Source organism: Panicum virgatum, chromosome 4N (genome assembly GCF_016808335.1).
Source record: "Panicum virgatum strain AP13 chromosome 4N, P.virgatum_v5, whole genome shotgun sequence".
NCBI lineage: Eukaryota > Viridiplantae > Streptophyta > Magnoliopsida > Poales > Poaceae > Panicum > Panicum virgatum.
Window position 1 is genome coordinate 4,915,718 of NC_053148.1, and position 24,490 is coordinate 4,940,207.

General features: G+C 48.4%; 3 protein-coding genes and 1 pseudogene across 8 annotated transcripts; 2 read left to right on the plus strand and 2 right to left on the minus strand.

The window, feature by feature from the left end:
• Window positions 1-8,551: 8,551 nt before the first annotated feature.
• LOC120670075 (serine/threonine-protein phosphatase PP1-like) lies at window positions 8,552-12,030 on the minus strand. The gene is made up of 3 exons (XM_039950065.1): window positions 11,656-12,030; window positions 9,389-9,948; window positions 8,552-9,170 (listed from the first exon to the last, which is right to left on the minus strand). The coding sequence occupies exons 1-3, from the start codon at window positions 11,831-11,833 to the stop codon at window positions 8,934-8,936; spliced, it is 975 nt and encodes a 324-aa protein (XP_039805999.1). The 5' UTR covers window positions 11,834-12,030; the 3' UTR covers window positions 8,552-8,933.
• A 1,579-nt stretch (window positions 12,031-13,609) lies between these two features.
• Window positions 13,610-17,034, plus strand: LOC120670038 (transcription factor SPATULA-like). Of its 3 annotated transcripts, XM_039950015.1 has the most exons (8): window positions 13,610-14,165; window positions 14,289-14,354; window positions 14,469-14,534; window positions 15,353-15,503; window positions 15,600-15,667; window positions 15,778-15,847; window positions 15,939-16,065; window positions 16,664-17,028. In XM_039950015.1, exons 1-7 carry the CDS (start codon window positions 13,821-13,823, stop codon window positions 16,019-16,021), a joined length of 849 nt encoding a protein of 282 aa, XP_039805949.1. In that variant the 5' UTR covers window positions 13,610-13,820; the 3' UTR covers window positions 16,022-16,065; window positions 16,664-17,028. The 3 variants fall into 3 exon arrangements, with proteins under 3 accessions (XP_039805949.1, XP_039805948.1, XP_039805947.1); XM_039950014.1 differs by having other exon boundaries at window positions 13,617-14,165; window positions 15,353-15,667; window positions 16,669-17,028; XM_039950013.1 differs by having other exon boundaries at window positions 13,618-14,165; window positions 15,353-15,667; window positions 16,664-17,034.
• Window positions 17,035-19,981: 2,947 nt separating this feature from the next.
• LOC120670037 (protein ALP1-like) lies at window positions 19,982-24,389 on the plus strand. 4 transcript variants are annotated; one of them, XM_039950012.1, is made up of 2 exons: window positions 19,982-21,234; window positions 24,253-24,389. In XM_039950012.1, the coding sequence occupies exon 1, from the start codon at window positions 20,084-20,086 to the stop codon at window positions 21,227-21,229; it is 1,146 nt and encodes a 381-aa protein (XP_039805946.1). In that variant the 5' UTR covers window positions 19,982-20,083; the 3' UTR covers window positions 21,230-21,234; window positions 24,253-24,389. The 4 variants fall into 4 exon arrangements, with proteins under 4 accessions (XP_039805946.1, XP_039805943.1, XP_039805944.1 ...); XM_039950009.1 differs by lacking the exon at window positions 24,253-24,389 and adding an exon at window positions 22,723-23,372; XM_039950010.1 differs by lacking the exon at window positions 24,253-24,389 and adding an exon at window positions 21,486-22,640.
• On the minus strand, window positions 21,599-23,099 carry LOC120669039 (annotated as a pseudogene).
• Window positions 24,390-24,490: the final 101 nt, after the last annotated feature.

Below are 24,490 nucleotides of genomic sequence, written 5' to 3' on the forward strand. Positions count from 1 at the left end.
TTTGTAGTCATCCTTGACTACAACCAAACAGCCGGACCCCTGCAGTCCGAAGTCCTGTCCTCCCGACAAAGGTCCGGACCTGTTCCACGGCCGGGGAAGGTCTGGGAACGCCACGTGTCCCAGGAAAAACAGGCGCTCAAGCGCAAGCAGCCAGGGCTCCGGACCTCCCAAGGAATCCGGACCCCCGCGGGGTCCCGGACCCCTCATAGGGTCCTGGATAGCAACCGGACCCCTCTCCAAGGGAAAGTTGGACGCCCCGCCTCAGGGTGGTCCGGGGCCGACACGTGTATGAGGCCCTTGGTCTCCATATTGAGGTCCACCTACCTTCGCATTTATTGCGGTAGGTGGACGTCCACTTTGATATAGTGGAAGCCGAGGCGTTTGACTGACCAGGGGGCACTATTGATCGCGTATTACCAAGGCAGTGGAGCCGATGGCGCCGCCCATGCCGCGTCTGCCAGTCTGCCGTAACAGTCGGATATGACGGCTCGGCTTCGCCCATTATGACGCTACATAATAGCCTCAGCAGGCCACGCCGCAAGCTACGCTACTCCAACGGGCGCCTCGCTGACGGGACAAGAGAAGACCCCCTGTGTCAGAAGAGCAGCAGTACGCATATCGAAGGAAAGATTCGCTACCACTGTAGCCACAGTCACGTTGGGCCCACCTGTCGGGGCATCAACGTTCTATGTATCCGCCCCCCCCTTTGATCTATAAAAGGGGAGAGCGCCGTTAGAAAACCTGGGGCTGGGTAAGAGCCAAGACCAGCAGAGGATAGATTCATTCACACAACCAAGACAATACATCTCCCAGTGGACGTAGGGTATTACGCTCCGGCGGCCCGAACCACTCTAAATCGTGTGTTCCTGAGTCCCAATCTCAGCGTAGATCTAGCCCCATCGCCTAGTACTTCCCCGAGTACTCCCTCACTGGGAATAGGCGGGTGCGCTCCGCCACCCGGCTGTGGGTACCCCTGAAAATCCCCACAACATTTTGGCGCCGTCCGTGGGGAAGACAGGCGTTGGCTGGATCTTCAGGCCTCTAGGCTGTGTTCTCCCTCTGCAACGGCGAACTTGAAGATGAAGGAAGGCACACTCACTCCGCATGCTATGGCACCGGCACTCCGACGCCCTCGGTGCGGCGGCGCACGGCAGCGGCGCCTGCTGTGTGTCGCCACCGCGACACCTCAGAGCCGGCGTAGCAGCGCACAGCGGAGGCGCCGCTGCGCGCCGCTGCTCCTACGTCGACTCAAGGTTTTCTCTCAAGCAACGGCCACGCCTCCTCAGCGGTGGCATGGTGTCGGCTCAAGGCTTTCTCTCAACATGGAGCCTGGAGCCGACGGCCATCCCGGAGGAAGTTGACCGTGTCGTCCCGCCGTCTCCAGCGCCGGAGATCCACCTCAGCGTTGCTCGGTGCTGCTGCAGACAGGACCCCGCCTCCTCGTGCGGGGGCCCCTGGCGCTAGCACCAAGGACAAGCCGGCGAACGACCGCACTTCTCCACGCGTCGCACCGGTCCATCTGCTGCGCAAGGGCTCTGGTTTCCATCGGCAACGGCGACGGCAGGGGGAGGGGGCCTCTTCCATTCAAAGCCAAAGAATTTGTCTCATGCCATGTAAGCATGTGACAGCTCTTAGGCAAGGAGGGGTCCCCCGAGCTCCCGAGGTGATGCTGGATGATGCGGTTCAGGCACGTCCAGGGCGCCTTCACCTCCGAAGAAGAACACGCTGTATAGCATGCAGCCGTAGGTTACTCCTAAGAAAGGAATGAGAGATTTTCTCCTTTGTAATAGCGTGGTGTCTACGTGTGTGTCCAGAGCGGTCAAGGTCCGACCTTGTAAACCCGACCTCTGGCCCTATCACACAAACAGGCAAAAGCGGTCCGGAGCGGTGGAGGTCCGTCCTCGTAATCCCGACCTCCGATGTATACCGTGACAACCACAATAATAAAGGAGATTTTCCTCCTCAGTTTTGCCTAGGCTCTACCCTGATTACATTTATTCGCCTTGGTTTAACTATTCTTTTCTCTTGACCGGAGTTTCCCTTATTGCTAACAATCCAAGTTAAGTTGCTGGCTTGTGGTCAGGTAGAGACACCCCTTCTAGCTGGAAGGCGGTCCGGACCCCTAAGGACCTGCTCTGGAGAAGTGGTATTTGTATCCTGGGGTAGAGAAGCTCCGCGTGGCTTAGCCTGGTAATGTACCCTAAGTTTACGTACTTCACTACCCTGTTACAAGTACTCTAGTATCCAGGACTGCTGACTTTAGAGGTCCCGGGCTCTCTTCTAGTATAAGGCTTGGTTTCTTTGCACCTTACTATGAGGTCCGGTAACATGCTTCATCGGATTGTCAGCCACGGTCGCTCCAAGTCCACTCCGGTGGCCCGCTCCGGCGGAGACCGCTCGCCACGGTCGCTCCAAGTCCACTCCGGTGGCCCGCTCCGGCGGAGACCGCTCGCCACGGTCGCTCCAAGTCCACTCCGGTGGCCCGCTCCGGCGGAGACCGCTCGCCCCGGTCGCTCCAAGTCCACTCCGGTGGCCCGCTCCGGCGGAGACCGCTCGCCCCGGTCGCTCCAAGTCCACTCCGGTGGCCCGCTCCGGCGGAGACCGCTCGCCACGGTCGCTCCAAGTCCACTCCGGTGGCCCGCTCCGGCGGAGACCGCTCGCCCCGGTCGCTCCAAGTCCACTCCGGTGGCCCGCTCCGGCGGAGACCGCTCGCCACGGTCGCTCCAAGTCCACTCCGGTGGCCCGCTCCGGCGGAGACCGCTCGCCCCGGTCGCTCCAAGTCCACTCCGGTGGCCCGCTCCGGCGGAGGCCGCTCGCCCCGGTCGACAAAAGCCGGGTCCGGGAAGTAGTGCTACCCCCTGAGCGATCCGAAGTCCGTGTAGCCGCTTAGCTTGGTTCCGTACCCTAAGCCTACACCTTCGTCGCCCCGTGGAGAGCACTCTAGTACCTAAACCAGGCAACAAAGCATACCGGCCTCAGGGGTCCGGGATGCCCACTCTCTCCAAGAGCACACCAACGCAATCAAGTTGCGTAGGAACACATCACGGTGGTGGCCCCACCCGCGGGTTCGGACCTCTCCCGAGGTGGGCCCGGGGGCCACTGTCGGTACCCCAGGACTGGGGTACCCCCTCTTGCTGTGACTAGGCAAGAGCCTTTGTAGTCATCCTTGACTACAACCAAACAGCCGGACCCCTGCAGTCCGAAGTCCTGTCCTCCCGACAAAGGTCCGGACCTGTTCCACGGCCGGGGAAGGTCTGGGAACGCCACGTGTCCCAGGAAAAACAGGCGCTCAAGCGCAAGCAGCCAGGGCTCCGGACCTCCCAAGGAATCCGGACCCCCGCGGGGTCCCGGACCCCTCATAGGGTCCTGGATAGCAACCGGACCCCTCTCCAAGGGAAAGTTGGACGCCCCGCCTCAGGGTGGTCCGGGGCCGACACGTGTATGAGGCCCTTGGTCTCCATATTGAGGTCCACCTACCTTCGCATTTATTGCGGTAGGTGGACGTCCACTTTGATATAGTGGAAGCCGAGGCGTTTGACTGACCAGGGGGCACTATTGATCGCGTATTACCAAGGCAGTGGAGCCGATGGCGCCGCCCATGCCGCGTCTGCCAGTCTGCCGTAACAGTCGGATATGACGGCTCGGCTTCGCCCATTATGACGCTACATAATAGCCTCAGCAGGCCACGCCGCAAGCTACGCTACTCCAACGGGCGCCTCGCTGACGGGACAAGAGAAGACCCCCTGTGTCAGAAGAGCAGCAGTACGCATATCGAAGGAAAGATTCGCTACCACTGTAGCCACAGTCACGTTGGGCCCACCTGTCGGGGCATCAACGTTCTATGTATCCGCCCCCCCCTTTGATCTATAAAAGGGGAGAGCGCCGTTAGAAAACCTGGGGCTGGGTAAGAGCCAAGACCAGCAGAGGATAGATTCATTCACACAACCAAGACAATACATCTCCCAGTGGACGTAGGGTATTACGCTCCGGCGGCCCGAACCACTCTAAATCGTGTGTTCCTGAGTCCCAATCTCAGCGTAGATCTAGCCCCATCGCCTAGTACTTCCCCGAGTACTCCCTCACTGGGAATAGGCGGGTGCGCTCCGCCACCCGGCTGTGGGTACCCCTGAAAATCCCCACAACACCCATGTGTTGGTACGGCATAATATCATGCGAGATATTGATTGTCCGGATCCAATTGGGATTCTGAATGATTTGTCCAAGTTCCGATTATGATTCCGACTGATTTGTACAAATTCCAATTAGGATTTCGATTGATGAAAGGTTAATCGGACTCACATATGTGATGGACTAAGACCCACATATTAATGGCACAAGACGGACCAAACTAAAATTTAAGGTGAAAACCTTACTCGCTTTAGTAATAGATGTAGATTAACATTGTTTCTTTTAATATGAGGTAACTTCTTAAATGATGTAGTAGGGTTCCTACCTTTTATATAAAAATACATTCCTTTTAAGTTTATAATTAACGGGGTACTTTCCTTTTCTATCATATATTACACATAGATGGATCTAGTTGTATCTGCACTTGTGTTAGCCTGCTAGAATTATATACGTAATAAATGATGCCATCAATTTAAGAAAGAAACTCATATGATATATATTGTTCACATAATACAGCTCATCATTTTAAACAAGGGTATTACCCAACTAAACATGGTTGAACAGGCTAAAACCTTAATAAGATATAGTCATATGGAATTAGCCCTAACGCCTGAGCAAATATTGAGATAGGTGAAGCAATACCTCAATTTTGACCCATGATTTGGTGACATTGGGTTGCAACAAGGTGAGCCCTTCAGCGAGCAGAATTTTTATTTTATTTTAATCCTTTTTAATCTAATATTTTAATAATGATCTGTCTAAATCTAAATTTTTACGAAGTAGCTCTTTTAGACTCCCTAAAGAGTCACGCCACATGCTACGGCGTGACCAACCTGCCACGCTGGAACTCTCATGATCCGCGTTGCTGATGTGGCGCGGTTCAGTCGTGCCACATGCTTTAGCGCGACTGAGTCGCGCCATACGACTTGGCGTGATTCCTTCATGAGTCGCGCCGAGAGGTTTGGCGTGACTCTAGTCATGCCGAGGGTTGTCGAGGACGTGTTGCCGAGCTTTGCCGATGCCGAGGGTTGTCGAGGGAGATTTGCCGACGATGCTGAGGGTTGTCGAGGGAGGTTGCCGAGCTTTGCCGATGCCGAGGGTTGTCGAGGGAGGTTCGCCGATGATGCAGAGGGTTGTCGAGGGAGGGTTGCCAATGTCTGCGCCAAGAGCAGGCCACGAGCAGATTGTCCTTACACAAATTATGCATCAACTTTTCGGACTAAACCTTTTCACTTTGGTTAAGTTTCACCATGCAAAAAATAAAACACAGAGGTGTACTAGCATATTACTAGTTCAATGGAACTCTATGGTAAGTCCACAAAGTGTCCATAATAAGTCTAATAATATTACTACCATTACAAGTCCATTAGAACTCCATGACAAATCCATAAAATGTCCATGACAAGTCTAATAATATTACTACCATTAGAAATCCATCAGTGAGATCTTGTACCCGTGCCTGCCTCTTTGGTGGTGGAGTACCTCACGTGGGGGAGCATCAGGCAGCTGTGGCACCAATCTCTTCATGGCCACATGTAGAATATTCATCCTTTGAGTTTGAAGGGTCCTCGGATTCCTCGCTGATGATATCTTGATATGGTGCCTCTTTGCCCCTCCTATGAGGGGTTGCAATATTGAGGGTCGCTCGTTGGCCATGGCATCCTCCTAAAAGTATAGAAATTGATAAATTGTATTGTCGATCAGTTATTAGAGCAAGATATGAGGGAACCAATGATAATTGTTGAAGCAAATATAAGAAGCATGCATTATATGAATGAGAATTTGATCAATATTGATCTAACTACTCACAATCATAAACTACCGGAAGTGGAATAATATCGATAATATCACACATGTAGATGTTGTGGCCAACGAAGTTGTTGTACTCATGCTCCTTGCACCACAATGGCGCGACCCGGAAGGTTCACCTTCATCTGCCGGTGCTTGTCCCGGTCCTGCTAAGTAGTTTAGTTTGAACGCTATTTTTCAGCATCCCGGTCTAAACATCTACATTATATTTGGCCATAAATTCCATTAGAAGCAATAAAATTTGTGAACCAAATACAACATGTGACTTTGAAAGGAAAGATTGATTGGATACATGTAGGAATCCCTAAGCACTGTGGCCTCATCCGGAGAGCAACCAGTCAGCCGGTCAGGTGCATTGCAATCACCAAAATATTTTGAACTCTTTGGTGATCTTACTAAAACTGAGAGCTATGCAGCATATAGTGGTATTTGTATGTGTATGATACTTTGTTTGGTATGAACAGATCCGTCAGAATGGATCTTAAAATCACAAAGTTATGTTCTTGAGCATATGGTTTAATAGGAACACATAGGATTAATATGGTTCAGTAGAATCACATATGATCTTAAAATCATAAAATCATGATCTTAAGCATGTGGTTTGGTAGGACCACATAGGGTTAATATATATATTTTCTGAAATCAGTGTAATAGTGATAATGTTCCGGACCTTGATAGTGCGGCCTAGGAACTGGAGACCTTACCGGTGGGAGGGGCATGCTTGGCGCTGGCGGGAGGTGCATGTCGGGTATGTGATGGGAGGCGTGGATGGTGGCGCGGGTGGCTGGGGTAGGCACGGGTGGTGGTAGCCAGCATGAGGGAGGAGCTGGTGGCGGCAGCCGGTGGGAGGGAGAAGTGGGAGGGAGGTATAGGTGGCGCCGACAGTCGGGAGGGAGACGTGGGTGGTGGCGGTCGGCGGGATCAAACTCTATGGACGGGAAGGATAGGGTGGTATGGAAGGGTGGTGTGACCTAAGATCCCTAGTCGCGCCAAAACATGCGGCGCGACTCAACTTTGCCATGTCAGCAGCTTGAGATGGGTGTGCCAGTGGCAAGTTGGTCGCGCCGAAGGATGTGGCGTGATCTTTTAGGGAGTCGCGCCACGGGTTATGGCGCGACCAAAAGGGCTATTTCTTGGAAATTTAGATTCAGACATATTATTATTAAAATATTAGATTAAAAAGAATTAAAATAAAATAAAAATTCCCGCGAGAATAGGGGCTTGTGGCAATTTGGTACGACTTCAATTTGGTGAGGGTTTCAGTGTACTGCCCCGGCTCTGATTTGGTGAGGGTTCTGGCGTCGGCGATGTGGTCAGACTCCGATTTGATGAAGGCTCCAGTTGAGTGGTGCGGTTTGGACATGACAAGAAGATGAGATCTAGTACTCAAGCACGGGTGCTCGCACGAGCTAGGATGGATTCGGGATAGTGAGATCGGCAGATCCACAAGATGTAGCGCTACCGCCGTGGTGGGAATTCAGTGGCGGAGGGCGAAAAAAAAGGTATGGCAGAATTAAGAGCTAAAAAGAAGTGTAAGCGTGGGACAGAGCTTATGTGGTCGTGAGATTAATGGGCAGACAGGTTAATGCGGTTGTGTCCCGAAAACCATTCATCTGGCAGCCAAAACGACGTCTTTTTTTTTCTTGCATGTCCTCTGGTAGAAAGCCACGGCAGCAGCAGTCAAGAAACCATCGCATCTGTAGGTGTTTGCAGCCAGATCAACTTATGGCGAGCGCCATACCTCGCCATACTCGGTCCTCCGCTCCTGGTGGGAATCTAGCAAGATGATGCTTGAGTATACAAGCTCAATGCAAGAGAACCACTAGTCCGTAAACGATAAAATCATAAAAGTATCATGTAAATCGCAGATCTTTACTACAGATTCAACATTATTGTAAGTATATATCTACCATTGACAATTACTGGTATCAAGAAACAACCCATATGAAGCGTACACAACCAGAGCTCGTAGCATGTAAACCATGGGCGGAGATAGGTAGCACGCATGTAATTTACTTTGTCATTGCATAACCACTAGATGTACTGATTAGCGATCTTTTTCGCATTTGCTTTCAATTCCCGTGATGAAGAATTGGTGTGCGTATAGAAGTAGAAAGATGCGCCCGTAACCCGGTTCACCCAAACCAGTATAAGGTTTTTAAAGGAGTGATGGCTTTGGAATGGAACGGAGTATTTGCAAAGGGACAGCGTATAGCACGAGCGTCCCTGATCTGCCGAACAGCAGAAACCATACCACTAAGACAACTAGCTCCGTATGGCCAGATAATTAATTGAAAAAAAACATGGCTCGAAAAGAATCATCGACATGGTCTCGGCTGTAAATGTTCAAAATAATAGTGACAAAAAAGAAACAAATACTTATCCGTACGTTCAAAATCAGGATGACAGAGACATCATCCTACAGCAAGCAAAACAGACATTGACAAAGAATCATCGACATGGTCTCGGCTGTAAATGTTCAAAATAATGGTGACAAAAAAGAAACAAATACTTAACCGTACGTTCAAAATCATGATGACAAAGACATCATCCTACAGCAAGCAAAACAGACATTGACGGAACTCATGTTCAGTCGTTTTCTGCCATCAACGTCAGCAAAAGACATCTGCTGCTATCCAGTCGTTTTCAAAGACAAGCTTTACAGTTACAGGTTAAAGAACAAAACATCACGTCTATATAGAACACAATCTCCACAGCAACCAAGGCTACCTATCCATAAACATGTTGCATTTTTCGAGGAACAAGGATACAAATCAACAATAAAAAAACAGAAGTTTATGTTAGCGTGATCTTCCTTTTGGTTGGCAAAATGCCAGGATACATTTGGATCAGACTTCAGATCATCACAAGACAAGAAGCAAGCTGGTCAATGTTTCAACATTGTGTTAGGCGCACCAAAACCGTTTACCATAACAAGTCTAGGGGGCAGTTCATCACAACTTCTCAAATTCATCAGTTTAATAAAGAGAATCCAGCTAGATACGAGTGACACTTATTTTAATCTTCCTGGGTGGTGTTCCGGGTCTTGACATGTTTCCAGTTCCGCCTTTTCCTTTCTTATCCGAAGGTTTAAGTATCTGGAACGAACATGTTAGGGAATCATCTATGCTCATCATGGCACCAGCATTGTCGAACTCGCCACAGTAGTTGGGTGCAGAGAATATAGTAACGAGCTGGCGCTTGGCGAAAAACTCATACCCATCCTCCACAACCTGTGCAGAGAGTTTCAGTTAAAACGAAGTCGATGGTAAAAGAGGCAGTACACACAATAATAACAATACTAATAATAAACAAATTTGCAACAGTGAGATCAACTGAGAAATGCCGCTTCAGATGTTTCAGTTATTTCCCTATTCTGAATAAACCAAGGAAATCCAATACTCAAATTCCAGAAAAAGGGGAAATATGCAATGAGTTTAAGGTTGAATACCTGGTGAGCCCTGCAGACCAGGTCAAGGTCGTGCTTCTGAAGAAACTCAGCTACCTTATCAGCTCCAAAAGTGTAGGACACACCCCTGTCATTCTCTCCCCACCCTTCAATCTCTTTATCAGGGTCTGACCACAGCAGATCACAGAGAAGACCTTGGTCAGGCACATCCACAGGACGGGCAATGTTGCGTATCTGGTCCATATTCTTCAACTCAGGAGACAAACCCCCATGCATGCATAAGATTTTATCATCGATAAGTGCAGCCACTGGGAGGCAGTTGAAGCATTCAGTGAAAATCTTCCAGATCCGTACATTGAATCTTCTCTTACACTCATCAAAGAATCCATATATTCTGTTGATGGAAGCACATTCATGATTTCCCCTGAGGAGAAAGAAGTTCTCTGGGTACTTCACCTTGTACGCCAGGAGAAGGCATATCGTTTCTATACTCTGTTTTCCCCGATCAACATAGTCCCCCAGAAAGAGATAGTTCGCCTCTGGTGGGTAGCCACCGTACTCGAATAATCGAAGAAGATCAGAGTACTGCCCATGGATATCCCCTGGCAAATAGTAAAGAAGAAGATAAATGATTAGCATCATCCAAGTTATTATCTCAGTGCATTATCAATTGATCAAGGATGAGTTTACAGGCATACATTGAACTTAGGGCGAAACAATAAACATATTCACAAGAGAAGAAATGGGCAGTGCAGCTAATTATGAGATACTGAAATATCTGTTAGTGCACCTAGCACACTCATGACATACACTGCGAGAAATATTTTTTTTCCAACTGATTTCAGTCTAAAGTTAGCTATATATGCTAGTACCAATACCACCATATATTAGATAAAACTAAAATCTCGATGAGAAAATGTTCTCTAGACAACAGATCTGCTCTCAACAAAGGAACCAAGTATGAATTTGCAGTCTGGCCATTTCTACACACTTCAGTCTAGTATATTGGTAAAGTTTGTATTAATCTAAAGTGTACTGGGTCAATATAACACAATTCTCACTATCACACCTTGAACCTAACATTCAAAACAATTATTAACAGGAAATATGAGAATCTATGAATACTTGTTGACTTGATAAGCAATAGATATCAATTCTGGCTGCCAGGATGCCAAGCTGCAAAATCCTACAACTTGGCATCTCTGGAACTTATTGAGCCATTCACTCAACCATGATTTTTTCTATTCAGTCCTTGTTTCCATGATATTTATTTTCTTCGCTATTGTACTTTCACTTGGCAACCACAAAAAGAAAAAGAAATAGCCATTGACATACTAGCAGACAAGTTAGTCTCACTTTGTCTCATCTGCAATCTCAAGCAACCCGGCATGGTATGGTAGCATAGGCATGTTAGACAAGCTACACATGTCAACCACTATTACTCAACTGGCTTATGTTATCCTGTACTTGATAGAAATAAGCTACAGTGGGGGTAGGGACCTCTTCTGGGGTGTAAATGCCACAAAATATATTGTTTTTTTTGGGTGACTAGTGAGTGGTTGGGGGTTCTTGCTGCTTCCTGAATGGTCTTAAACAGACTATACTAAGGATACATTGATAGTAACATGAATTTGACATCCCAAATAAACCTTCAAGAATTCTACAGAATTCTCCTTAAACTTCAAAAGCTCACCACAAAAAATAGAAAAATAAACAAGTTGTATTCCATCTAAAGACATGAAAGAGAATTGTGCAATCCAAAGATATCAACATACAACAATATAGAAGGTGTGATACCGTCTGTTGACAATGAAATCAATATTACGCAAGGGCCCTACAGCTTCCCTGGAGAAGTATCAAGGTTTAGGTGGCTTTGCACCATTACGGCATAATAATTTGGCATGCCACGGGAGTCCTTACACTGAGGGTATGGGCTCAATATTTATTCTAGTTCAATCCTTCACCCCGTCAGATAACAGATATCCTAAACTAGCAGCTTGGTTCCGCAGGCCGTCATACATCTAAGACCATTTTTTCCCAAAAAAAAAACATCTAAGACCATTTTAATTTCGCACGCCAATCACCAGCCTCTAATTACTAGCGGAGCTGCCATAGCATGTCAACACGCTACGGGATTCCAAGAACAGTTAATCTAGAGAGGCCACCACAGTAGCAACAACTACTCGATGGAGACACAACCTAAACGAGCAGCCCTTGGCAAGAAAATTTCCCCGAGAAAGACGAGGAAAGACGGAGGCCTAGTAAGGCTAGCACGCTTGGAGGGAGGGTTGTCGGGAGGGTGCTCTTACCGCATATCTTGATGGGGGCCTCGAGCTCGAGGAGGTTGGGCTGGGAGAGGAAGACGTCCTTGGCGGCGGCGCAGAGCCGCCGGATCTCCGCGTCCGTCACCTGCGCGTTGCGCGGCGTGCGCCCGCCGCGGGCCTCCAGGAGCCGCCGGATCATGTCGTCGACCGCCGCCTCCTCCATCGCCTCGCCTCGCCGGAAAGGGGAACCCTATCTGAGATGCCGCCGCCACGCGGATGAAACCCCTGCGGCCAAAAGCGGAAACCGCTAAACCCTAGCGTCTCGCCGCTCGACGGGAAGACGACACGAAAAGGAAGCGCGGAGGCGGAGGGGATGGGGGGGAATTGGATGGCCGGATGAGTTGGGGCTAGATTCCAGTAGAGGGTTAAGCTGGCGTGTACTAATTTTGGACTGGCTTGGTGGACTAGGGCGGTTGGGCTGGGTTGGGTTGGGCCCGCGGCGTCAGCCTGCTCTATTTGAATTGGCAAAAGTTGGGAAGGCGGTGCCGCGGTGGGCCGGTGGCGGTGGGCTACTAGGCCTAGTCAAAGCTGTTGGAGGTCCGCGTTTTTTTTTCCGTTTCAGCTTCAAAATGGTTTTAAATTTGCAATTTGCAATGTTCTTTGAAGTATTTCCTCCAACAGATATTAGAAGCTTAATACATCGACATGATTTTATGAGGTGAAATCTTCGTTGGCTATTACCGTGGGATTTATGATAAAATCATGATAAATCCAGTTGCACCAATATAATTGCAACAATCAATATATTTATTTGATGGTTAAAATGGGAAAGGGTTGCAAACGAATCTACCAGTACATTGGTTGTTAGTTGAAAATAGTAAACTTAGGGGGTGTTAATTGGTGATCTTTAGGTGCACCTCTAATCTTTTTTAATTCAAAATTTTGTACAATTTTCTAAAATAAAATTTAATTTTGAAAAAATAGTAAAAAAATTTGAACTAAAAAGAGTTGGAGGGGCACCTAAGAATTACATATTGACATTACTAAGTAAAATGCTGGTACCCATTCTGAAGTGGTCACTAGAATCTATGAACCTTTATATTTTCTTCCACTTCAAATTCTGAATCATAGAATCTTCGGACACATGCATAAAATATTAAATGTAGTTGAAAAAAATAACTAATTACACAGTTCAACTATAAATGACGAGACGAATCTTTTAAGACTAATTAGTCTATGATTAAATATTAAATAACAACAAAAGTGCTACAGTACTAAAATCCAAAAAAATTCGCGAACTAAACACACCGAAAACAAAAAAACAGCCGAAACAACACAGAAGAGCAACCGCTCGCTACACCACGGAGACCCCGGCGCAGAAAACCCCCCTGCGGCGAACCGGGAAACCCAAACCCACACACAACTGAAAGCCATCGTAGGCCATGTTTAGTTACCCATCAAATTAAAATTGTACAAAAAGACAAATACCCGCATAGAGTACTAAATGAAGTCTATTTGCAAAACATTTTTAGGAATGGGTGTAAATTTTCGAGACGAATCTAATGAGCCAAGTTTCATCATGATTGGCTACAGTGATGCTACAGTAACCGCGCTCAATCATCTTCTAATCATGCGGTCAAAGGCCTCATTAGCTAAATCAACCGCTACAATACCACAGTTGTGGAGGTAATTTTATAATTAGACTTTATTTAATATCTCTAATTAGTGGTCAAAATATCATTTCTCTCTCATCAAAACATTTCCACACTTCAACCAAACATGACCGTAAATGCACACCCGCTCTGCACGGACCCAGAGGCAGGGACGACAGCGACCGGCCCGCGCTGGCTCTGGCTCTGGCTAGCAGAGAGTAGCAGACACCGAGCCCAACCCTGAACCCCCCTCCACCGCGCGTCCGCGCCGCTCGCTGCCGCACGGCCGCGCCCGGGGCAAAGCGGCCAAACCCCCCGTGAAAAGTCCGGGGAAAAACAAGCCCAAAGCGGGCGGGGGCGCGCGGGCGGGCAACCGGCCACCCACCGAGCTCGGCTCCGCTCAGCGGCAGCGGCACGGCATGGGCGCAACACTAAAAAGAAGGAAGCGGCCGCGCCTCCAGCCCCGGACGGCCAGACCCACCACCTCCTCCTCCTCCACTCTCTCCTCGCCCCCTCTCCCTCTCCTCGCGGTGACGCTGCGGTTGTGGTGCGGGCTGCATGGACGAGCAGGGGTTCGGCGGCTTCGGCGGGGGCCGCGGGGCGGTGCGGGGCCAGGGGCGGGAGGCGATGGCGCTCCTGCAGCATCAGCACCACCACCAGCGGCGGCGGCAGCTGGAGGTCGAGGAGGAGGAGGAGGAGGAGGCGCGGCGCCAGATGTTCGCCGGGGTGGCGGCGTTCCCGGCGGCGGCGCTGGGGCTGGGCCACGAGGCGGACTACGGAGAGGAGGCGGGCGGGCTCGGGGACAGCGACGCGGGCGGGTCGGAGCCCGAGCCGGCGCGGCAGCGCGGGGGGTCCGGCAGCAAGCGGAGCCGCGCCGCCGAGGTGCACAACCTCTCCGAGAAGGTGCCGCCGCTGCCCGTTTCTCAAACTCTCAAGTTTTCCTCTTGCTGCATGCTGCGTGGGGCTCTGAGTTCTCGGTGCGAGTACTAAAGATCGTTGCTTGCTTTGCTTTGCTTCTGGGCGCAGAGGAGGAGGAGCAAGATCAACGAGAAGATGAAGGCGCTGCAGAGCCTGATACCGAACTCCAACAAGGTCAGTGGAAAACGAGAAGAGCTGTCGCCATGAATTGAAGGTTCTTGAGTTGTGTTCGTGCTGGATTTGAACCTAAATGTGTTTGTGCCGTGGTGTTTTTTTGGTGGTGTGCAGACTGACAAGGCGTCCATGCTTGACGAGGCCATTGAGTACCTGAAGCAGCTGCAGCTCCAAGTGCAGGTGAGCAAATTGTACAAGTCTGCATGATGCGAACGCATCTGTCCAGTCCGATTCAAACTAGGAGGATTAACATAGAATGGGTATACCAGAGTATCTGGCTTTATTGATCCTTCTTCCAACATGTGACGACAGACTAGTGTGATTCTTATGCCAAGACCCCTTATTATACCCAGCAGGTGGCCTTTGCATGATGTGTGATGGGTGCCTCATCAATATGCAGATACCTTTCACTTGCATTTGTTCACACATGATTTGGTTGACGTGTTGCTTTCTCTTTCTTTTTCTTTAAGTGTTAGACCCGGTACCCACCACGGTCAAATTATTGATCAATGCCAAGCTTACTTCTTTTTTTGTTATATAAAAGCACCTCCCTGTCTATTATACCGAAGGGTTAATTTGGGCGCTAGGTTATTCTCAAGATATATACTATCACTTTCTTAACATATGATGGCAAGTGGACTGGAAGAACTGCTATGACATGTGCAAATCCATATATGCTGCAATACTTGTAGAGAAAAGATGGTGCGGAGATGGTTTGCTAAATAATCAAGACACATGTAGTTTCAGTGATAGGTTGCCAATGGTTGGCAATGTTCATGGTTAGTGTTAGGCCAAGAATACTGCATATTTCCTGTAGTGTACAGAAACCTTAGATAACAGTGAGTATTTGGTTTTGAACCAAATATTACTATGTTAGCTGGGTCCACTTTTACAGTATATGTGCCAGTTGACAAATTTTTCTAATTAGACTTTAATGGGTGGCGTTAGTTTCTGAACTGCAACTTAGATTTTAATTTTTTCGTATGAATTTGTTACAGATGCTGTCTATGAGAAATGGTGTTTACTTGAACCCACCATATTTATCTGGTGCACTTGAACCTGCGCAAGCATCACAGATGTTTGCTGCACTTGGTGGGGGCAACATCACAGCGTCAAGCACTGGGGCAGTGATGCCACCTGTAAACCAAAGTTCAGGAACTCATCAGGCATTTGACCCATTAAATCCTCCACAAAATCAGCCATTATCTTTTCTCTTACCAAGTGTTCCTGACAAAACAATTCCAGAACGTCAATTTCACTTGGAACCATCACAGTCCCACCTTCAAACATTTCGGATGCCTGAATCTTCTGAGGTAACTCCTTTTATGGGGAATAGATCATAATCTTGACCCAAAGCCTTACTCTGAAATACTATTTTTTCAGTTTCACTGGTGTTTTCCTAACTTGTATTTTTCTTTGCTAGATGATGCTTCGGGGGGAGATAATGGCAAAGCATCAGCTAACTTCAGCTCAAGAAAGAGTTGGTCTGCCTGGTTTGTGACCGGTTATTTTCATTTGCTGTGCATCACAGGTTCTCTTCTCATCCTTGACTTTTCGCTGACATTTTCCTTTGACCCCTTATAGGAAATGATATGAAGCCCATCAGGCAAGAATCATCGATTGTACACGCTGATCATTTTGATGGTTGCTCACGTAGCAAAGAGTGATTACATGATATGGTACCCAAAAAAAAAATGCAGGACATGTGTAGGTAAGCTTCTCATTTCATGCTTGAAGAGAAATGTGGGTGGAACAGATGGTCATAGCATAGCATATTACTATGAGAACTTGACCTCTTTTTGAACTTTAAGAAGTTGGAGTTTGGTTCATTCTTTTATTTAATCTGGACTTGTCTTATTCTTTTGCATGTTGTCTCATGTTTGTTTAGAGTTCTTTTTTTTTTGAAAGAACCATGTTTGTTAAAAATGTGAGAATTGGTGATACTTCAAGCTCAGGACAGAAAAATCAGCTCGATAGTGAAATTAATGTGGTGTTTAGAGTGAATTAGGTCGACAAGAGTTCATTGCCCCCTGCAATTACGAAGTTCATTTGTTCTATTGGTTTCAAACATATCATAAAAAAGGAATATTCCTTCAGGTAGGTGAGCTAACCATGGTAGCTCCATAGCTTAAAGTTTCCATGCATTCTGTACATATCTTCGGATCTAAATGGTACAATGGCAAGTTTGATTGAAAAATAAAGCACGCCAGTAGCTCACTTGCTTCCTGACCTATAATTGCATTCTTCTAGTGGTCCTGCTGCTCATTTGCTATTTGTTAACATTTCCTTTCGCTTTCAATCTTGGGCAGCTTAGGAAATGGCGACTGACGAAACTGAGGTGAGAGGACCCAAGAAGGGATGAGCGAGAAGATAGTTCAATAACCCAGCTGACACTTAGACTGTATCGTTACCTCCGTTACCTCAACAGTAACTTTATTTTTTGAAGCAACCTGAATGCTTCACTTATTAGCAGGGTAGTATTGATAGTAGAAAACCATGTACCGACGTACCGTTGCACATTTCATGGTCTACGGGAAACTAGCAGGTCACTGAGACTGTAGTGTGTTTTTCTACCGGCTGCATAAGCCAAGCTGCGTCTAAGCTAGCTAGATCAGAGATGTGAGGCTTGTCAGCCAGCTCGACCCTCAGAATTGTTCTACTAGACCAGAAGTTCTGAGTATAGTCTGCTGAGAGCAGTCCGAGACCCAAAAAAAGGCTTCATGCTTTTCCCCAGTCTCTTTTCATCAATGAACTCCTGACGTCTACGAAGGAGTGTGGTTCGTTCGACACATTCCTACCTCTATATCTATCTCTGAGGTGTTTGGGTTTTGCAAAACTCCATAGACATGCAGAAGAGAAATGCTGTCTCCACTCCGGTCAAGACAAAACTTATATCAAAAGTTTATTGTGATCTTTTTGTTCAAATAACAATTAAGGTGAAGCAGGGTAAGGAACAACGAATCTCTTTATGATAAACAGATCCATTAAGTTCTTGAGTATAGTCTGCTGAGAGCAGTCCGAGACCCAAAAAAAAGGCTTCATGCTTTTATTTGCTGACATTGTTACACTTTGAAAACGGCCTGTTATGCTGCTACGCCGTTATTTCTGCGGCGGCGAATGCCCAGCGCGCACCAAAGTCAGGCAACAGGCGGAAGCCATCCTGTATTTCTGTTCATCGGTGGAGACATCAAGTCGGCAACCTTTGAGTTCAGAGGAGGATGAAACAAAGCAAGCCATGTTGGCAGGCGCATTGCAAATCTTCAGCAGGGGAAGAACCATGCCGGACGGGCCGAGCAGAACTTATCAGCTTTCACCAATGGTTCTGTGCAGGATCCCCGGATTATCGACGGCATCGGCGATGCATCGCATCGATGGATCGAATCGACCTCAGAGATGCGCTCACGGTCGGGCTCTGAACGCGGCGGCGTCCGCGGACTGCGGATGGATGGAGATCCCACTCTCGAAGGCGCCGCCCGTGATGAGTGCAGCGAGAAGGGAATCCGGTGACAGGTCGTCCATGGATGCGAGCAGCACCGGCGGCTTGTACAGGATCGGCGTCGCACGGGGTATCCGTCTACCGGCTCATGGCTCCAGAGATGGTGTCTGGATCAGGCAGCTGCAGGACATCCTTTGAGAACGGGTTTCGTGCCCTCGCCGTTGGTGGCGTCGACGTGCTCGAGGAGGAGCCATGGCAACGGTATTTAGGCTATCCACAGCGGATGGAGCAAATGGAGGAGCATTTTGTATTGTAGATGTACTGTTTGACACTGTAGACGCACTGTAGACAGTAAATATGTGAGGAGGCGTGGGAATCGAGGAGGGAGAGGAGCAAATTTGCTCTTACCGTTGTGGACAGTCTTAAATAAGCATTCGTCTCAACTCTCAACTAAGGCCCTGTTTAGATCTTTACATGTAAACACAAAAAAGCCGTAAACGCATTAAAGTGAAATGGAATTTTGCTAATTTGAAGTACTAAATGAAGTCTATTTACAAAATTTTTTGCATGGTTGGGCTGTAAATCGCGAGACGAATCTAATGAGCCTACTTAATCCATGATTTGCAACAGTGATGCTACAGTAACCATCCGCTAATTATTGATTAAACATGGATTAATTAGCATCATTAGATTCGTCTCGCGATTTACAACCCATCTATGCAAAAAATTTTGCAAATAGACTTCATTTAGTACTTCAAATGCCCTTTTTATATCTTTACACAATTTTGCAAAATGAACTAAACACCCCCTAATTATTTCCATGGATCTGCCTGTCACGATCGCTACTTCCCGTAAAAAAAAAATGTTGTTGCTCCAGCCAAACATAAGAAAGGACACCCGCACAAAAAAAAACAAAGAAACATAACACAGGACAGAGCGACTACTTGCTTCCTGATCCTGACATGAATTGGTGCGTTGTTTTTTTATTTGTTCTGCAGTTTCCATAGAAACTCTGACAACTAGCTCTATAGCTCACATTTCTTTTCTTTCAACCTTTGACAGCATAATGAACTGTTGACTGACTACTGACAGTTAGGCTTCCAAATTATTTTTTTACCCCATCACTAAAATGGCCGTACTCTTTGAAGCGAACTGAATGCGTGATTGGTTGTTGGTTAGCCACTAATGAGTCATGATAGTCGAGGACCGGGTCACACCCGCTGCACATTTCAAAGACGTTGGAAGCCATGTAGTGCGCTTAGGTGTTAGGAGTGCTAAAGGATTTTAAAATTTGACTTAGATAATTCAAGAACCGAATTTTAAAAGGATCGACTTTAAACTTATACAATTTTAAACTAAATAAGTATAAGAGCTATGGTCTATTACCACCCGATGATTTCCACAACTAGCAAGCAGCTCAAGGCTGAAGACTCGGGCAAATAGGCAATGTAACGTGTAAGTATCTTCACCTTTGCCTAAGGCCCCTACGACCAGTTGGCCGGCTGGGGCTGGCGGCACCCCCCGCGGCGCGGGTTCGAGTCCTGGTGGACGCGAATTTCCGATGCCGCGGGGGAAAAAATCCCCCTCGCTGGTGGACCAGAGTTCGGGGGTTTCTCGGTCGGGTTAAGAGCCGAGGCTGTTGCTTCCTCTTAATGAAACACGGGTGGGGACCGTTTCAACCCCCGATCGAGTTTTTTAAGTATCTTCACCTTTTGAGCAAGGTTTATTAATATTATCGACTGCTGGCGGTAGGGATTTTACATCCTAACTCACAGTCTGATTTGATATGGTGTTGAGCTGGATCAGAGATGTAAAGGCCCATGCGGGAAGCAACCCGATGCTGGAAAGGCTGGATGCAGGACTTGAATATTTGCGTGGATTCAGGATTCAGCCTCTTGTGCACAAACGTTTCTTCTTCGAGCCGCCCATTCAGCTCGGTCAGAACTCAGAACGAGCCCCAAATTCAGTTATGCAGACGCGAGCAACCCGTACCTAGCTTAATTTTCCACTTAAATAACAGACTAATTTTGCTACAAATTTTACATGAACTTCTCAAATAGAATCTCAAATCGAAAATTTTCCTCGAGGATCTCGAAAATTCGCAAATGTTTGTACAGGAACCGATCGGTCTCTGGTCAAATCGAATCGAGCCGGCGCAAACGGTGGCTGAGCGCGACCGCGGCATCATCACCGGCGTCGCGTCACTGCGATCGCCTCCCGTCCTCCCGTATTTCGCAAACACCGACGGCTCAACCACCACCCGCACCATGCGCCCCAGCCCCCTCTCCCCTCCATGACGCCGCCGCCCCTCCTCCTCACCGCCCACTCCGCCGCCGCGCTCCTCCTCCTCCTCGGCCCCGACGCCCGCGCGCGCAAGCGCAGGCGCCGCGGCGAGGCCGACCCCGACCCGGACGCCGACCCCGCCCCAGCCCCGCAGCAGGCGGCACCCGCGCCCCGGGAGCAGGAGCCGCCGGCGCCGGCGCCCCTGAACCTGCCGCTGCCGCCCACGAGCCCGGACCACTACCCGCTCGCGTTCCGGGTCTCGGCGCCCACCTTCCACTTCCTCTCGGGCCTGCTCGACCCGCTCCTCTCCGACCCCGCCCTCCCGCCGGCCCCGGTGCTCCTCGCGCTCGCGCTCGCGCGCCTCGCGTCGGGCCTGCCCTACCCGGCGCTCGCGGCGCTCTTCCGCGTCCCGCCCGCCGCCCCGCGCGCCGCCTCCCGCCGCCTCCGCCGCGTGCTCCTCGCCAACTTCCGCTTCTGGCTCGCCTTCCCCTCCGACCCCAGCAGCGCCTACTCCGCGCCGCTCCCCTCCTGCCGCGGCGCGCTCTGCTGCGCGCGCTTCGCCGGCCCGGCCGGCCCGCTCGCCGTGCAGCTCGTGGCGGGCGCCTCCTCCCGTGTCCTCTCCCTCGCCGCCGGCTTCCGCGGCGACCGCGCGGACCTCGAGGTGCTCAGGCTCTCGTCCTTGTACCAGGAGGTCGAGCAGGGGAGGGTGCTTGAGCCCGCGCAGTATCTGGTTGGAGATGGGGGCGGGTACCCGCTGCTGCCCTGGCTCATGGTGCCGTTCCGGGGGCCGGTGGTGCCTGGCTCCCCAGAAGCGGCGTTCAACGCTGCACACAGGGCAGTGTGCCGTCCGGTGAGGCGTGCTGTCCGGAGCTTGATGGGGTGGGGAGCCATTGCTCGGCTCCACGAGGAGGAGAGCCCTCGTGCAGCAGTGGCGTGCATTGGGACGTGCGCAATGCTTCACAATGTGTTGCTGACTAGGGAAGATTACTCTGCATTGGCACCGGATGAGACGGAGTCGGAGAGTGATTTGGGGGGAGTGCTGAGCCAGGGAGAAGACGCTGGTGCTGGATCAGAAGGATTCGAGGTTGATGGGCGTGCATTGGTGTTGCGGAGTGCATTGGCAGCAACGATGAGGGACCTACGAGCGCCTGACTAGCAATGGTGATTGTTTTAAAATTTCTGTCATTGCCGATTCTTTTCAATCATATAGTTTGTATAGTGGTGAATATTTTGATTCCATTGAGTTCGTCACTCATCGGTTTGCTGCTTCCTCAATAAAATAAATTAGACTATCACTTGGCATCTCTTGTTAGCATTGACATGTTTGCAGTAGATGTAACACTTTCATTACGACTGTATGCGCTCATCTTGTTGTTGAATCCAACTCCGAGGATTTCTTCACCATTTACCAGTGCAGGTGGTTGAATTTTGAGTGGAACAAATTATCCAAATATGCACATTGAATTGGATCTTCATTACTGTTCTTTGAGTTATGCAAGACATGTCTTCTAGTGACCATCCTATGCAACAGAACACCATTATTTACTTATCCACTCTCATGACTGCTTGTAAGTGGTTAAATTCTCCATCCAGTCTGGAGTCAACAAACTCTTGGAGCCACGACTGATCTTTCCTTGCCAATTTCAATTTGAGAACATCCACAAAGCATCGAATGGGCATTTCCACCTCCTCGCTTTCAACCACCCAACTGGAAACCCGAACCCCTTTCACTAACTCGAGGAGCACTACACCATAGCTATAAACATCGGCCTTTCCAGTGATTGGAAGATTTAGAACCCACTATGGAGCAATATACCCTCTAGTCCCTTGCACTCTTGACAACATCTGAGCTCCTACTCCTCGACTTAGTAGTTTTACAAATCCAAAATCTGCAATTTTTGGCTTGAATTCTTCATCTAATGATATGTTCTCTGATTCGACATCACAATGAACAATCCGTTCATGGTGGAGGTAGGCCAGTCCTGCTGCTACCCCAAGAGCAATATTGTACCTCTGTCTCCACTACAGCACAGAAATTAAGTTCTGAGAATCAAACAGAAATCTGTCTAGTGAACCACTCTCAACAAACTCTGAAGCCAAGAGCTTGTGAGTCTGCTCGGCACAAAACCCCCAAATTCTCACCGGATTCATCTGATAAATTCTTCCAATGACACTGAGCTCAGATCTGAACTCTTGCTCGAGGATTCCCTTGTAAACCGTTCCTGATGCACCACTTCCGAGCTCTTCCATGAAACACCTGGTCGCGTTCTGTAACTCATCGTAGCTGAACTTTCGGAACTGGCTAGAAATTATCATGTATCCTTCGTCCCTAATCTCTGGCCTACTCTCCCATTTGTAAAAAAAATCCAACACCCAACTATAATTAAAGTCACTCCAATGGCGAGCAGTGTCGATGCAGAAGATAGGAAGTACCCAAACTTGAACCTGGAATTGCCTCTCACAAACATTTGTAATGAGGGGTATGGTTCGTTTTCAGTAATTTTGCATGCATGGGTTAGTCCAGCAGCCGATTCTAGTTAGTACAATGTTGCCTTTGGAAGTTTCAGATAAATATCATTGTAAGGATCTGGGAAGTTCCTGCCATTGAAAAGCAATACCTTTGGGTAACATTCACCTGTTCTCTTTCAGTAACCAAAAGGTTGGCAGTACTCAGTACCGTTGAAGCACATATCCCTGCACATCCACCATGGCGCCATTTCTGAGTAGTTGAGGTCATAACCCCACAAGTCCATGGTAGGAAAATTCTGAAATGAGAAGTCCTGATTGGGCATGGTATTAGTCTTGCACCTCATGATGGAAAAGGAGAATGCATTAGTACCCACCTTGTAGAAGTCACAGGTGAAGGCGCCACTGGGCGACACTGGGATGGTGGTGTTGTCATCCCCGGTGGAGATGGAGGAACCTCTAGCAAGGTAGCTCTGGTGGTTTTCAAGAGCAATGGGCGGGGACGGTACGAGAAGAAACGGGATGAATATGGTGAAAATGCAGGTTTGTCTCGTGGCCATGGCTGCTTGGCAAGGATGCACGAAGGAAGCCAATATGAGAGTACTTTATGGCATAGTTGTAGATCAAGAGCCATAGGTTCCTGGCGGCTTCAGATGGCCTCTGTTTCTCTAGCCGCCACACAGTATTTGTAATAGCACGCACTTTTGTGATTCTTCTTGTACAGTGACCATCGTTGTAGGCGTAGCGACCAATTGTTTTTCTTTTGTAGAAGTTTTGGTGTATCTTGTTCTTCAGTCTACCTCGTCTTATAGACCCCCTTTTCGAACAAAAGATTTCCTTGTGCTGTATGGTGAGCATAACCTAAGAGTTACAGTGTACTGAACTAAGCCACTGCATACAGTGTCGTAGACCGTTACAGCGTTACTTCCTTGCATAACCTTCTCTGCATCGAATCGATCAAGTAGCCAACAGAGTCCGTAATCTTGTCGAGTTGCTAACCGCCTAGGTATAAGCATGTACGTTGAGTTGGCCAGGACAGGGGCTTGACCAATGCCACAGGGCGACCTGTAAAGTTTTTTTTTTTTTTTTTTGAAGCGAACGACCTGTAAAGAGTAGCGAGTCTGTATATAGTGCTGGATATTTCTGATGTGTTGGGTTCGTAATTCCGTTGCCTGTACAGTGAATCAAACAGAATGAAACTAGACTATCAGTGGACTATCATTGCCTTACACATGAATGCAATCTTCCTGTAGTTGTTAGGGTCCCTGCATTTTCCAAATGTACAGTGTAAGTGTACGTAGCAAAAAAAAAAGGTATCTACGCAATTAAACCAAGTGAAATCCTACTACCCTGTGAACCCCATATTAAGAACATTGGATCTTCAAAGATTACCCCACACCGATTATACAGGAATAGTTAAGACAATTCTCCAGATATGAGAAACGTTCCTGGCGCCGGGTGTGACGTACTTATTTGAGAGGGTGTGAGTGAGATTTCTAATTTGGGTAAGTTTTGGTGCAACTGAAATGCACAAACAACCTAGGAAACATACAAGTCGTCCTTAAGCCATGTATTTATTCATGCATGTTGGAAAATAATTAAAATAATTTTTGAATATGGAGGGGAAGTGAAAGGGAGTGTTATGTTTGTTTAAATTTTTTGAAAAAGTACTCATTTCTAAAAGTTTTAAATTTAAATTTTGTGATATTACAGCGATGCTTTCCGGCAAGCCATCCCGGCACATATGCCTCCCGGTCCAGGCAAGCCATTCCGGCACATATGCCTTCGCGGCAGCAGTTAAAGAAAGGTATCACGCACGTACAAATTGGACCATGGGAGCGAATTCGTGAACGAAGAGCGACAAATAAAGAGAGAGGATGCCTTGCCTATGAGCAGGCGATGGGGGCAAAAAGACGTTGAGCAACTGGAAAGAAGCTAGTAAGGTGTATGT

Coding starts and splice junctions, on each gene's coding strand:
- LOC120670075 (XM_039950065.1), bottom strand. CDS start 11,833: ATGGAGGAGGCGGCGGTCGACGACATGATCCGGCGGCTCCTGGAGGCC. Junction 9,949..11,655: donor GGCCCCCATCAAGATATGCG/GTAAGAGCACCC, acceptor ACTATTTGCCAG/GGGATATCCATGGGCAGTAC. Junction 9,171..9,388: donor TGGTCTGCAGGGCTCACCAG/GTATTCAACCTT, acceptor CTCTCTGCACAG/GTTGTGGAGGATGGGTATGA.
- LOC120670038 (XM_039950014.1), top strand. CDS start 13,821: ATGGACGAGCAGGGGTTCGGCGGCTTCGGCGGGGGCCGCGGGGCGGTG. Junction 14,166..14,288: donor TGCACAACCTCTCCGAGAAG/GTGCCGCCGCTG, acceptor TTCTGGGCGCAG/AGGAGGAGGAGCAAGATCAA. Junction 14,355..14,468: donor TGATACCGAACTCCAACAAG/GTCAGTGGAAAA, acceptor GGTGGTGTGCAG/ACTGACAAGGCGTCCATGCT.
- LOC120670037 (XM_039950012.1), top strand. CDS start 20,084: ATGACGCCGCCGCCCCTCCTCCTCACCGCCCACTCCGCCGCCGCGCTC.